The sequence below is a fragment of the Tenrec ecaudatus genome, chromosome 10, assembly GCF_050624435.1.
Source record: "Tenrec ecaudatus isolate mTenEca1 chromosome 10, mTenEca1.hap1, whole genome shotgun sequence".
Lineage (NCBI taxonomy): Eukaryota > Metazoa > Chordata > Mammalia > Afrosoricida > Tenrecidae > Tenrec > Tenrec ecaudatus.
In genome coordinates this window covers 122109322-122124698 of record NC_134539.1, presented here as the reverse complement: position 1 = coordinate 122124698, position 15377 = coordinate 122109322, and the positions used below count along the sequence as shown (strand labels likewise).

At 35.8% G+C, this 15377-nt stretch overlaps 1 protein-coding gene across 1 annotated transcript in view; it reads left to right on the top strand.

Annotated features, from left to right (window-relative positions):
* The window catches only part of BRIP1 (BRCA1 interacting DNA helicase 1), a 141991-nt gene that overhangs the window by 17405 nt on the left and 109209 nt on the right, over nt 1-15377 (top strand). Inside the window, 1 exon segment of the mRNA XM_075561490.1 lies at nt 73-192. Coding sequence (XP_075417605.1) covers nt 73-192 — 120 coding nt within the window.

Genomic DNA, 15377 nt, shown 5'->3' with positions numbered 1-15377 from the left:
TGACTTTTGAGGACTAGCCTGCTCAGACTCTTTTAGCCTATATTAAACTTAATATTGGTTTTGTGTTTACAGATTAGAAAACGTCATTGTTCTGAAAAGGAAGTACACCATTTGGATGCAAAAGTTGCTTCAGGAAAGACTGCAAAACTCAACTCTCCATCAAGAAATATGAACTTCTTCCCCCCACAAACAGTACGTGTATAAGTTTGTTCATCTGAACGAAAGCTGATTTTGCTAAATTCATTTGTGAAAAACAAGGAAGTAAAGTATATTAGACTCTTTGCTTCTGATAATGTGAGATGGTAAAATCCCCTATCCTCTCTGCCTGTTTTCTCATTTATAAAATGAGAGAATTAGAAACTATTACCCTGTCCTATATTCTAATGTTTGTAAACTCTATGTCCCTCAGTTCTTTCTGTTTCCTTTGTGTTAGACATTCTTAAGCAATGATCCAGGAATCTCTATTGGTTCCTCAGATTTTTTTTCCCCCAGGAGATCTGCGAGGTCACAACTGTATCTTCATAATAGCATTAAGATGTTATTTGTCTTTTTTACCATCTCAACATTTGTACTAATGGTGCAAGAGTAATGATGGGTATACTTTCGGGTACCTTAGCACGAATCTAAGTAGTCATTGTTTTCTATTAACTCACAGTTAAAAAAAAGCCACGTTCTCTTAAGAATGTGCTTGATGTATCAATATACATTACTAATTTGGTTAAATTTCAGTCCTTGAGGTTTTTAACACTGAAGAATTGAGATATCATCATAAAGCATTTTTTACATATAGGTAGAATGATTGCCTAGGAGAAAAGCACTTGTAGAATATTGAGTTATACCCTGAATTAGGCACTATCTCATAGAACTTTATTTTTACTTGATGTTCCAGTGGAAAAAGTATTTGTGGATATTCTTAAAAATGAAAACAGTGAGCCTGATTGAATTTGAACTTTAAAGTAAAAATCAGGATTTTTGAAAACTTGTCTACATTGTGAGCTTGGCAGTTTTCTGATGAGATTGGAAGTGAATTTGACATTTTCATGTTGTATAATATGTCAATGTTTGCAAGCTTTGCAAAACTCATTGAACAAAGTATTTTTAGAATAACCAATGCATGATATGTAAAATTATGTTTGGAAAAGTTCCATTCTAGACAAATGAAACTCCTTGTTCCCCATTCCTTGTCTCCAATCTATATTGCCAATATAGATTCACTTAGATTTCCAGGATCCTGTATTAATGGAATTCTGTTGTGTACGATCTAATTGCTTGCAACTTGTAGCGACCCAGTGGTTGGGAGTGGAACTTGCCCAGAGGGTTCCTAATTTACATATCTTTATTGGAGCAGATTGTCGGGTCTTTTCTCCTGCAGAGTGGCTGGTGGGCTCAAACCTCTGATCTTTCCCTGAGCATTAGCATTGTACCACCAGGGAGCCTTAAAACTAAAAAGTCTTGCTCCTGGGGTTCCAGTGCAAACATGCATGGGTTTATTTCAATCAGAACGTGTTTAGGCATGTCTCTGTGATCAGTGGATGGCTGCAGACACGTTCTCTGAGTAGTACACTTGGTCTCTATGAGTTGAAATTGACTCAAGGTCTGCGGGGATTTTGAAAAAAAAAAGTATTCAAGCAAAACTGATTTCCCAGGAATCTGCTGGGTCAGTTACATTCAAGGCAGAGAGGTCAGCTTAGAAGGTTATGGGTGATTTTTTCCCTTAGGATTCCAAAGGGGAATCTTTGGGATAAATTTTCCTTTTGGTTATATAATATGTTTTTAGTATGTTGGTTTTTGGTCTTCTCATTGGTAAAGTATCTATATCTGTATCTATATCTTTATGTCAGTTTTAGACCTGAAACTGTGTCTTTATCCTTGACCTAAGGTGGTATAATTTTATAATTATTTAGAAATGAGATAATTTTTCTTAAGTAGGTCATTATTACTCATAATATTAAAGGTATGGGCTTCTGACAATTTCTCCATTTTTGGAGTTTTATTGAACAAGTATTATATACAGTATATAATGTACTTTCATGTACTTTGTGAATGATTAGGGGGAAAAACCCCACAAATACTTAGAGAAAATACTTTATATCCTTTATCTATCTATCTATCTATCTATCTATCTATCTATCGGTCCCCTACCCCCCGCCTTTATATTTTTAACTAGTTTTTCCCCCCTGCTAACAGAAAAATAGTCAGCACAATAGAAATGATTATTACAGAATATTTAAGTGTAAGGAATGAAAATATTTTTATCTTTTGTAATTTAGTAAATAATTTGGCTGTCATAGTTTTTAAAGGTTATGGTGAAATATTTAGCAAGTCTTATGGATCATTAGCATTAAATAATTCATCTAGATTTTCAGAGAACCATCATGAATATAAGAAAGAATATGGAGATGTGAGTGGAAGAAACTGGTCTTTGGGTATTGTACTGTGTCCTTTATTTTTATCAATCTAGGGACTTTGATTTCTGGCATAATACTACTTAGTCTTTGCAAAGGTTTATTATAAATTACATATAAGTATTTTTTGTAGATTGTGGAATAGGTAAATTTGTAAAGAAGTAGAAAAATATCACAGTCTCATCCATTATAAGTTCAGAAGATTTAAATTTATTGTATAGCAGCTTCTGAAATTAGATGATCACCAAGATTTTTAGATAATTAATTAAAAAATAACCCATATTTTAGAGCTTATGTTGACAAATCATATACCTCATTATATGCATTATAGTTTAATCTAGATTATGTAAAGATTTTTAAAAAATCATTTTATTGGGGACTTGTACAACTCTTACCATATCCATACGTACATCCATTGTGTAAAGCACATTTGTTATGTAAAGATCTTAACTAAGATAAATTTAAGGACTTGGGTAAATAAAAATTAAATTTTTCCCCCCTTAGAATCTGCTTTTTCACATATGAGAGGAGCAAGAGAGTGGTCCTAGATTTAATAGTACCAGTTAATAATATCTATTCTGCTCTAACTGTTCGAAATTCTCAGGAGACACTACCCATGTTGGTTCTTAGGAGATTATTTAAGGGGTGCATTGTTTATGTTTTAGGAGAGTAGTTAGTTGAATTTATGAATTAATTCCAGAATTATAAAGGTACAAACTTTATGCTTGTAGTGTTTATACTTTTAGTTGTATTACTTGTTTTCCATATTTTCCTTCAGAAGTTATGTGAAAAATTACTTTGACAATTTTGTGAATGTGATGTTAAATTTTGTAGTGTTTTCTGTCAAATTTTAATGATTTTATTAAAAGAATTTAGTTTCTGATGTAACTGGTTGGATTGGAGAACTGGGTAGTTGTCTCTTTGGCTTCCTATCATTTCCAGTCTCTTCACTATTTCTTCAAGTCAGAAGATATCAGTCCCCCTTTTTGTTATCAATTACCTTCCAGCATCTGCTTGTTCCTTTTTCTTAGGTTTTAGGTTCATTTCTGATACTTAATTTGTAGAACAGGAATTCGTGACGTAGAACATCTAGTGAGGCGCACCTCTCCGCATAGTCTTGATGAGATTACAGGTAGCGCAGCATTGTGTTTTCTTTAGTCACTCTAGTATTACTTTGTTCCATTGTTGTTCATTTTGAGAATTTGTTTTCTTTCTTTTCTTTAGTACAATGAGAAAGATAATTTCACATTGTTAGGCTTTTCTTTTTTATTTATTTCATTAAATACTAGCATTCTCTCTATACTTTTATCAGAGTACTTATATTTGATTTTGTACAGTAGTTGAATGATAGTAATTCATTGCTTTTGGTTGGTGTGTAGAAGCAATTTGAGGCCAGTAGAGTGTGCTGTTGATGTGTGTATAAATTCTTTGCTGTTGTGGGAGACTTTGGGCTGTTAGTTGTTCCTTTTTCTTTCCACAATACCCAACTATTTTTTTCTTTTAAATATTTAAAATATTCTCCAGCATTTCAGGTGAAAATGATCAGGATTATTTTCTCAAAATTATTTTATGAGTCATTTTCTCAGTTTTTATTACTTTTTTTGACTATAACTAATATAACTCTACATAGTGACATGATGCTTGCCATATATATCACACTCTTCTGATCACTTTAAAAAATATTCACTAACCTGGGAAATACAGGTTCCAGTGAATTAATGCTTATCGAGTTTTTTAACAAAATCTTTTCAGTGTTTTACAATTTAAAAAAATAAAGTAATAGAAAAGAATTTAACTCTTATAAGTTCTATGACTTCCCTTCCCCCCAAACAAAAACAAAACCACCAAATCTGTTTCTATCCTTTTGATTCCGTTTCTAAACTTTTCAATACTCTTTACAGAAACTCAAGAAACCTTGCTGGAATATTAGTTAAGTTCTTGACTATTACTTAAAAGGCGATGATAGTCCAAACCCACTAGCATTTCAATGGTAGAAAAGAGCTGGTGATCTGCCCTAATGAAAATTATAGCCTATAAATTTTAGGGCAGCTCTATTCTCTTATAGGCCTACAGGAATTGGAATCAATGGTACACCACACTAACAATAACAACAGAACAACAGAAACAGTATTGCTGAAGCTCTGTTTCCTTCATAACCCCTCCCAGCTGCCCCAGTAACATGTAATGCATCAGCTGTTTCTGAGTTTCTTGTAAGTGGGATTATACAATATTTTTGTGTGTGACTTATTTATTTCATTTACCAGAGCTTCCTTTCTCTTTGGCTGAGTCACATGCCATTGTACCTAAATGTATTTAAATACATGAAATTTATCTATTTCTCTGTTGGTGTACGTTTGGGTTGTTTCTTCCTTTTGGTTATTCTGAATAATTTGCTTTTTCTCTAGCCTTACTATTTAAGTTTAGGTAATTGATTAGGGTCCCTTTCCCCTGTAGAATAACCATTGAAAAGCATGTTTCTCTTTAAGCACTGCTTTATCTTTGTCCCATAAATTTTGATGATGTGTTACTCTTTTTGTAATTTCCTTTGTGATTTATTTTTGACACTAGGTTTTTTTAGAACTCTAAATAAACACTAAATAGATTTTCCCCAGAATTTTTATCTAATGGAGCTTTTGTTTTGTGTGATTAAAGAATATATATTTTTAAATGTAATCTTAGTTCTTTCATTTTAATTACTTATCTTAGTGAATATGCCAAGAGTTCTGGAAAGAATGTTACTCAATGAGTATAGTAGCCTATAAATGTCAATTAGATCAGGCAAGTTAATTATATTGTTTAGTGATTTACTGCCCCACCCCCTTTTAATTTAATCACTTGATTAGAGAAGATTGCTGAAGGCCTTAGAATTATGGGTTTATATCTTCCAGTTCTATCAGTTTTTGTTCTATGGATTTTTAAAGCATTTCATTTAGAATTATTATGTCTTGAAAACCCATATCTGAGAAATGCCCTTTTGAATTCTCCTTTGCTTAGTACTAACATAGCCACTTTAGATTTCTTTATGCTTAGTATATCGTTTTTTTTTAAATTTTTAAACTTTTAACTTATCTGTATCTTCAAAGAGCCCTGGCAGTGCAATGGATGAGACATTGGACTACTAGCTGCAAGGTCAGAAGTTCAAACCCTCAAGCCACTCTAGAGAAGAAAGATGAGACTGTCTGCTCCTGTAAAGATTTACAGTACTGGAAACCCTACCTTGGGTTTGATATCAGTTAGCCTTGACTCAGTGAGCTTGGGTTTGGGTTTTTGGTCTTTAGTTTAGAATGGGTTCCTGGAAGACAGTTAAATAAACAAAAAATGTTTAATTAAGTTTGACAACCTCTGTCTCTGAAGTGGACTATTTATACCATTTACATTTAATGTAGTAATTGACATGGTACGCATTTTCTACTTGTCCCATCTATTCTTTATTCCTTTCTTCTTTCTGATTTCTTTAGGATTAATTGAAAATGTTTTAGGATTCGGACTTCTTGGATGAGGAGGATATGTTGCTCTGGGGTTTTTAGTATACATTTAAAATTTATCGCAGTCTATCTTTAAATAATACTTCACTTTATAGGGTTGCTATGAGTCAGAATTGACTTGATGGCAGTGAGTTTGGTTTTAAATGCAAAGTGTAAAAACCTTCCAAAATATAGGCTTAGTTTGTTGTAGTGTTTTCACTTTATTGTACTTTGCAGAAAATTGCCTTTTTTTTTTTTTAACAAATTGAAGATTTGTGGCAAGTATTATCGAGCAAGTCTAACTGGCACTATTTTTCTAACAACATGCTTACTGTCACATTTTGGTAACTTTCACAATATTTCATACTTTATTCAGATGTTTTGTTGCACATTTAATAGACTATAGGGTAGTGTAAACCAGAAATCAAGCCCATTCCCGTCAAGCTGATTATGACTCAGTGACAGTAGATTTATTTCTGTGGGGTTTAAATCTTTGTGACTGTCTCTTTTTCAGATGGTTCACCTTTTCAATTAGCTCCCCAGTGCTTAACCCACTGTCTCACCGGGGTTCCTTAGATCGTAGTGTAAGCATAACTTTTACATGCACTGGAAACCAAAACGTTGATCTGACTTGCTTTATTGCACTGGTCTGGAACCGAACCTGCCACTTCTTCAAGGTATTCTTGTACTTCCATTCCCACCTTTTACGCTGTTTTTGTCCTACTTTATATCTGCTTATGTTTTAAACTTCACTATATTTGTTGCTGTTACAATAAATCACTAGACATCTTTTAAGTAAATTCATAATTAAAAAAAATTTAGGCAGAAATTATTTTCTGCCCTAACTTTCTTATTTTCCATTTGTGGGGGTCCAAGTTTCTATCTTGTTTAACTTTTCCTTCAGCTTAGAATGTCACTTCAAATGTTTATGGAACATGGAATTAAAAGTTATGAAAAATTTCCACAATCTTTTTAAGTCTCTTTGAATATTTATTAATTTTAAAGTCATTTGATATATTTGGGCTTTTATTAAGCTATGTTTTAAATTTCCCTGATTCTTTTTTTTCTGCCTCTAACTTGGTGTTAATTTCCTCCAACAAATGTTTTCAGTAATATATTCATCTGTATAAAAAATTATAAATACCACCTTTTAATTTTTCTTGTCTTTGAGATTACAATCTAATGTCACTTGTCTAGTATTTTAAAGTTATTGTTTCATGTGTTTTCTATAGTTTTATGGTAGGAGGATAAATATGGTTTCTATTTTTTCGTGGTAGCTAAAAGCAGAAATCCCTACATTTAGGTTTTAGAGGTAATTTTCATTGTTTCTTAAAAGTTGGCCTTTTGAACAATTTATGCTTATTGTCCCAAGTCTTGTTTATAAAAAACAGATGTTGCACTAATTGAGCAAGGTTAATACTTGTTCTAGAATATAACTGATATTGAAAACAAGCTAGATTTAAAAACTTTTAATACTATTAAAAATAGTATTGTGCTTAAAGTAAAAATTTGTTCAACGAATTAGGTTCTCATTTAAACCTTTTTCATAAATTATTAATTGATATTAGTTACATTTTTTCACAGTGTGTCTTCAATCTCATTCATTTCATTTTGGATATACCATTTCCAGTCTTCTAGTTCCCATGACATCTTCTCATTTTTGCATTTGAGTAAGTTTTTAACACCTGGTCTCAATAGATGATTTTTTAAAAAAAGTTTATATTGAGTGTTATTTTACCATCCAATCTTTTATTTAACTAAAAATTTATATAAAAAATCTTTAGTTTGAGGTTTAAAGAATTTATCAGGACAACAGTCTTAGGGAATCCATTATACTCAACTGGTCCAATAAATACTTTTTAAGAATGTGAATTTTGTTCCACGTTTTTCTCTCATTCTGTCAGGATTCATCTATTTTATGGCCCTAATCAGAATGGTTCGTAATAGTAGCTGGGAAACATTTAATTCTATTTGTTTCAGGGTAGGAGAAGCTGAAGTTTGTATGGACTTCTATTTTACTCTGAGTCCTTTCTTTCTCCTTTGTTCTGGATGAGATGAGACCAATAGTTGTGTCTTAGATTTGGTTGTTAATAGTGATATTGAAAAATTACATTTGTTATATCCTTTACCAAAAATGTCCTTTTAGGCACTTCTTAGTGACATTATTTACCTTGTAAAGTTGTATATATCATCTACACCAAAAATAATAAGTGTTTATCTCAAGATGATCCCACTTCTCACGTCACCACTACACTCATCCCTGCTAACCACCAATGAACATTGATCTTTCTCAATATATCTAGTCTTCTTATAGAAGTGTGATCATACACTATTTCCCCCCTTTTAATTGACTTAGGTCATTCAGTATAATTTGGAGTCATCATGTTATAAGATGTTTTGAAGACTCATTCTTCACAAGTGTATAATCTATTTATATAACATTTTATCTATCAGTTGTTGGGCACATAGTTTTTAAAAAAATTATTTTATTGGGGGCTCATACAGCTCTTATCACAATCCATACAACCATCCATTGTATCAAGCACATTTGTACATATGTTGCTCTCCTCATTTTCAAAACATTTTCTTTCTACTTGAGCCCTTGGTATAAGCTCATTTTTCTCCTCCCACACCCTCCCTCCCTCATGAACCTTTGATAATTTATAAAAGTTTTTTGCATGTCTTTCATCAACTGCTGTTTCCCTTCACCCACTTTTCTGTTGTCCATCCCCCTGGGAGAAGGGGGCATACATCGATTGCTGTGATTGGTTCCCCCTTGCTTCCAACCCCCCTTCCCTTGCCCTCCTAGTATTGTTACTCCCCTTATTGGTTCTGAGTGGTTTATCTGTCCTGGATTCCCTGTGTTTCCAGCTCTTATCTGTACTAGTGTACATGTTGTAGTCTAGTAGGATTTGTAAGGTAAAATTGATAGTGGCGGGGAGGAAGCATTAAAGAAGTAGAGGAAAGCTGTATGTTTAATTGGTGCTATACTGCACCCTGACTGACTCATCTCTTCCTTGTCCTGTAAAGGGATGTCCAATTGTCTAAAGATGGGCTTTACATTCCATTCCATACTCCCCCTTATTCACATTGATACGATTTTTTAAAGTCATTTTATTGGGGGCTCATACAACTCTTATCACAATTCATACATCCATCCATTATGTCAAGCACATTTGTATATTTGTTGCCATCATCATTCTCAAAACATTTGCTTTCTACTTGAGCCCTTAGTATTAGCTCTTTTTTGCCCCTTCCTCCCTGTCCCCCTTCCCTCACAACCCCTTGATAATTTATAATTATTTTGACATGTCTGACACTGTTCCATGTCTCCCTTTACTCATTTTTCTGTTTTCTGCCCCCCAGGGAGGGGTTATATGTAGATCCTTGTGATCAGTGCCCACTTCTCCCCCACCTTCCCTCAACCCTCCTGGTATTGCTACTCTCACCATTGATCCTGAGGGGTTCATCGGTCCCTGTGTTTCCAGTTCCTGTATGTACCAGTGTACATCCTCTGGTCTAGCTGGATTTGTCAGGTAGAATTGGCCTCATGATGGGGGGGAGGAAGCATTAAAGAACTAGAGAAAAGTTGTGTTTCCTTGTTGCTACACTGCACCCTAACTTCTTCGTCTCCTCCCCGTGACCCTTCTGTAAGATGATGTCCAATGGCCCACAGATGGGCTTTAATTCCGCAATCTGCAATCCCCCTCATTCGCCATGGTAAGATTTTTTTGTCCTTTGATGCCTGATACCTGATCCTATCGACACCTCATGATCACACAGGTTCGTGTGTTTCTTCCATGTTGGCTTTGTTGTTTCTCAGCAAGATGACTGCTTGTTTATCTTCAAGCATTTAAGACCCCAGATGCTATTTCTTTTGATAGCTGGGTACCATCAGCTTTCTTCACCACATTTGCTTATGTACTTGCTTTGTCTTCAGCAATTGTGTATGGAAGGTGAGCATCATGGAATGCCAGTTTAATAGAACCACATTTGCTTATGCACCCATTTTGTCTTCAGTGATCATGTTGAGATGGTAAGCATCACAGAATGCTGGGTTATTAGAACAAAGTGTTCTTGTGTTGAGGGAGTACTTGAATAGAAGCCCAATGTCTGTCTGGCTACCTTAATACTTAACATAAATATATATACATAGATATATTTCCATATTATTATATATAAATATATTTATATGTGTACATGCCTGTAGTTAGACCTCTATAAATGTTCTCTATAAATGTCCTTTGCCTCCCAGTTCTTTCCTCTATTTCCTTTGACTTTTCTCTTGTCCCACTATCATTTTCAATCTTTATTTGGATTTCAGTAATTCCCTTGGCTACATTACCCTTGATCAAGCTCCACAAGGCATCCTCTGCTCTCCTCGCCATCAATTTTAGCTCACTTGTTGTTCCCTTGTCCCTGGGTTTGTTGACACTCTTTTTCCTTTCCCCCACCTTCCCCTCTCCAATGTCCTCCTGGGACCATTGGTCCTCTGGATTGGTTATCCCGCCTGGCTTATCTAGATAGATATACAGAGACAATAATAAAAAAAAGCCGACAGAACAAAACAACAAAAATGACAGAAAAGAAAAGTATATAACTAGTTCCAGGTCTGTCCGTTTACCTTTAGGAGTGTTTTCTGGTCAAGTCTGATGGGGTGCCGCACCCTGGCCCCAAGTCTATTTTTGGTATTCCACATAGGTTGTTTTTTATGTTTTTGCTATTTTGAGCAGTGCTGCTGTGAACATAGGTATGCATATGTCTGTCTGTGTCTCTTCATTGTATCCCTAGGATATGTACCGAGGAGTGGGATTGTTGGATAATATGCTATTTCTCTAGCTTTTTGAGGAAGTACCATTACTGTTTTCCATAGTGGTTGTTCCACTTTGCAATCCTACCAGCAGTGGATAAGGATTTCCATATTCTCACATTATCACCAGCATTTGTTGTTCAAGCTGGAACATTTTTTAAAGTTATTTTATTTTATCTTCTTGTTTTTGATTTCTGTGTATTCCAGCTGGAGAAATCCACAGGGATAGGCACTGTGGTGTTGGAAAAAGATATTTTCTATAAACAAAATTCTATTATGCAATCTCCAGCTTTGTTTTTTTTTTTAACATTTTATTAGGGGCTCATACAACTCATCACAATCCATACATATACATACATCAATTGTATAAAGCACATCTGTACATTCTTTGCCCTCATCATTTTCAAAGCATTTGCTCTCCACTTAAACCCTTTGCATCAGGTCCTCTTTTTTCCCCTCCCTCCCTCCCCACTCCCTCCTCCCTCATGATCCCTTAATAATTTATAGATTGTTATTTTGTCATATCTTGCCCTATCCGGAGTCTCCCTTCCCCCCCCCCCTTCTCTGCCGTCCGTCTCCCAGGGAGGAGGTCACATGTGGATCCTTATAATCAGTTCCCCCTCTCCAACCCACTCACCCTCTACTCTCCCAGTATCGCCCCATCCACCCTGGATTCCCTGTGCCTCTATCTCCCACATGCACCAGTGTACAACCTCTGCCCTATCCAGCCCTGCAAGGTAGAATTCGGATCATGGTAGTTGGGGGGAGGAAGCATCCAGGATCTGGGGGAAAGCTGTATTCATCATCGGTACTACATCGCACCCTGACTGACCCACCTCCTCTCCTAAACCCCTCTGTGAGGGGATTTCCAGTGGCCGACAAATGGGCTTTGGGTCTCCACTCTGCACTTCCCCCTTCATTCACTATGGTATATATATATATATATATATATATATATTTGCATGATGCCTTATATCTGGTCCCTTTGGCTCCTCGTGATCGCACAGGCTGGTGTGCTTCTTCCATGTGGGCTTTATTGCTTCTGAGCTAGATGGCCGCTTGTTCACCTTCAAGCCTTTAAGACCCCAGACACTATCTCTTTTGATAGCCAGGCACCATCAGGTTTTTTCACCACATTTACTTGTTTACCCGCTTTGGCTTCAGCAGTTGTGTCGGGAGGGTGAGCATCGTAGAGTGCCAATTTAATAAAAGAAAGTATTCATGCATTGAGGGAGTGCTTGAGTAGAGGCCCAAGGTCCCTCCGCTACCTTAATACTAAACCTATAAATATAGACACAGATCTATTTCCCCATCCTCATATATATTTGTATGTACATGTCTTTGTCTAGACCTCTATAAATGCCCTTTGACTCCTAGCTCTTTCCTCCATCTCCCTTGACTTTCCTCCTGCCCTACTACCATGCTCCGTCCCTAAATAGGTTATAGCTATATCTCTTCTTTATGTAACCTTACATTTGATCATTCCCTACCAGGCTTGCCACTCACTCCTCACTACCATTTTGGGTCCCATGTTGTTCCCTTGTCCCTGTGTTTGTTAACACCACTTCCTTAACCCCCCACTTCCCCCTATCCCAAGTCCCCCCGGAACTGTCGGTCCAGTTGTTTTTCCTCCAGATAGTTCATCCAGCCTGTCTTATTTAGACAGACCTGTGGAGACAATAAAGCAACAGTATACAACCAGATAACAAAACAACAACAAGCCACTGACAAGAAACAAAACAAAACACATCAAGAAAGAAAAGCTTGTAGTTAATTCAAGGATCGTTTGTTGGCCCTTAGGAGCGTTTTCCAGTCCAGTCTGTTGGGGCACCACGCCCTGGCCCCAAAGTCCACTTTCAGCATTCCCTGGGGACCTTGCCACTCCATTCCCTTGCTGTTCCTCTGCACCCCCCCAGTGCTTTGCCTCGGTGTGGTGGGATCAGATCAGGTGCAATTTGCACACTGCCCTTGGTCACTGAGGGGCATCATGTCTCATAGTGTGGCCAGCCATGTTGTTCTCTCTGTGGACTGGCTGCTCTAGTCAGGAACATCATCCTCAGGGCCTGGTGGGCCAGGCTGTGCTCCACTTTCTCCTCCTCCCCCTTCATCTGCTCCCTATTTTTTAAAGTTATTATGAGACTTTAAGAGGCAGGTGATTTTGAGTTCTTTATGAAATACCAGGAATCTCGGGTGGTAAAAATATTCGACTCTCCTTATTTGGTGAGTTTGGGGCCTCAGGAGAAACAATCACCATCCTGGACATACTGAGTTTTTATGTATGAGCTCACAGTCTGACCTTAGTCCCTCACACTTTTAGGTACTGATGACCTATTTCAGTTGTTAACTCACCAACATTACCACACCTTGGAATTTATTGTTATTTAGAACTTGATGTTCTACTTTTAAACCCAAATTTTGATCACCCTCATACTAGCCATAAACTGCTTTACCTTTTCATTTGTATTTTTTCCATTTTACAAACTGTCTCTCATTCATATCACACTACATATTTATACCTCACTGAGTGGTTTTCACTTATTTTCCTTGCTTTTGTGTGTTTTCTTTTCAGTGACTCCTTTCCTTAGCTATACTCATGTTGTGTTTTTTCATGACCTTCTTAGAAAACCTCATCTCTGTTTGTTCTCTAATCCATTCTTCTATGCAGTATTAGATGTCAGATAAATGTGTTCTGCTTTTGTCACTTTATTAATCTCTACAATTGATTTTATTGATCTTCCAGTATGGTTAGGTCCCCTCAGTATTACACTTAGTCTTGTTAAAATGCCAATATATCAAAACAGTGGCTTTCAAGGGGATCTTTTGCCAGATACATCTAAGCCAGAGAGGTCAGATCAAAAGGTATGATAACTGTTCTTTTGGAAATCCAAAGAGGTAATCTTGATAAAAATTTTCCCCCAAAGGATACAGTATGATCAGGGGACTTAATAGGAAGAAGTTATCAAAAAATTGGAAACTTCTTTCATGTGAAAAAAACAGGAAAATTTCACCAAGGAAATTTTTGCCCATTAGCAGTGGACCAATGTATTCTTTGAGGGTAGCAAGAGCTGCCCTATGAGAATTTCAGACTACTTTTGTCCCCAAACTCAAAGAATATTTCAGAGGAGCATGATTTGAGTCCCTGAAAGATTCCCAAAATACTGTTTTGATGTGTAAATCAAAAAGTGCACAATTCTTCAGGGAAGTGTTACGGATGGAAATAGAGTCTTCAGAAGTGTATACACCTAGATGGAGGATAAAACTAAAGCTTCCATTTTAATATTTTTGTTCAATAAAAATTTCTGTGATTTCATAGCAACTCATCTTTGTTTTACTCTTATAAAGCACTGCAGTTAATGCTTGTAATGATTTAAAATTCTCAAAAGATATTAAATTATGTAGAAAAGGAAGAAAACATAGTAAGATTTTCCCATCAGAAGCAGTTCCACTTTGTTCTATATGGTTGCAGTGAGTCAGAAATGACTCGATGGAAGTGGCTCTTCATGTGCTTGTTGGTATCCTCTTTGATGAAATGTCTATTCAAGTCCTTAGCTGATTTTTTTCTTTTGGGGTGGTGGTGGTTGTTTTTGATGTTTGTGGGAATTCTGGATGTAAAACCCTTATCTGTTGTCTATAGTGACTATACCAGTCTACATAATATTTAATAACTATTGCATTCTGTGGAATGTTTGTTCTAAAATTGTGTTTATAATCTTCTATGGCTAAATATCTACTGAAAATCTTTAATTCATTCAGTGGGGTTTTCTCTATTGAAGACTCAATGCTTTCAACTTAGAAAAATTCTCGTTAATTTAACCTCATTCTATTGTTTTCAGCAATTATAATTTTAGTCTCAAAGATCTAAATGTTCCTTTTTAAAAGGATGTATTATTTTTGAATATATTAAGAGTTTAGTTTTTGGTGTTTGTATTTTTTAGATGATGATTACATTTTGTGAGTGTACAACAGTGAATTTCAATTTCTTTACTGCAATCATTCGCTTTTAAAATATTGGTCTTCTCGTATGGTAATCAATTTTAATCATCAGTTAATATTTAAGGGAGAAGGACTGTGTAGCAGGCATAGGCCTTTCATTTTTAATAAATGGAATGTTTTGCTAGATATTGGAGCAAGTTGAAGCCAAATGTCTTTAGTTAGGCAAGGACCTGGTTATGAGGGGAAGTGTCTTTCAGAAGTCTGAATGAGGAGGACTTAATTCAGATTTCATTTCAACTGGAAACTAGGTTCCTAATATTTTTATTCTATTTCTTTAGCAGATAGGCAGTTAAGTAGACTGCCTGCAGTTCTATACCTAGAATGAATGAAAGAGGTAGGTAGTGATGCTGATGAGGGTAGTTGACGACTTGTCAAATCTATGGATTATCCCCTGCTCGCAGCCCTACTTACCAGTGTCTTCCTCTGTTATACCTGCTGACCAATGGGGTTCCACGAACACGCTGTCACCAGTTTCCTTTCTGTACACCTGCCATAAATTCTATGCCCCAGGTTTATTTGTCTTGTTTTATCATCAGCTACTTCTAAATTTACAGAAATATGTTAAACTCTTTCATGTTTGGATGAATCCCTCTTCTATATTCTTATACTTCTTTACCAGAAAATGCCAACTTAAATGACCACAAGTTAGGTAGCCTGAATGAATGAAGAAGGTGAGGTCTAAGACCATGTGATTACATTGTTTGA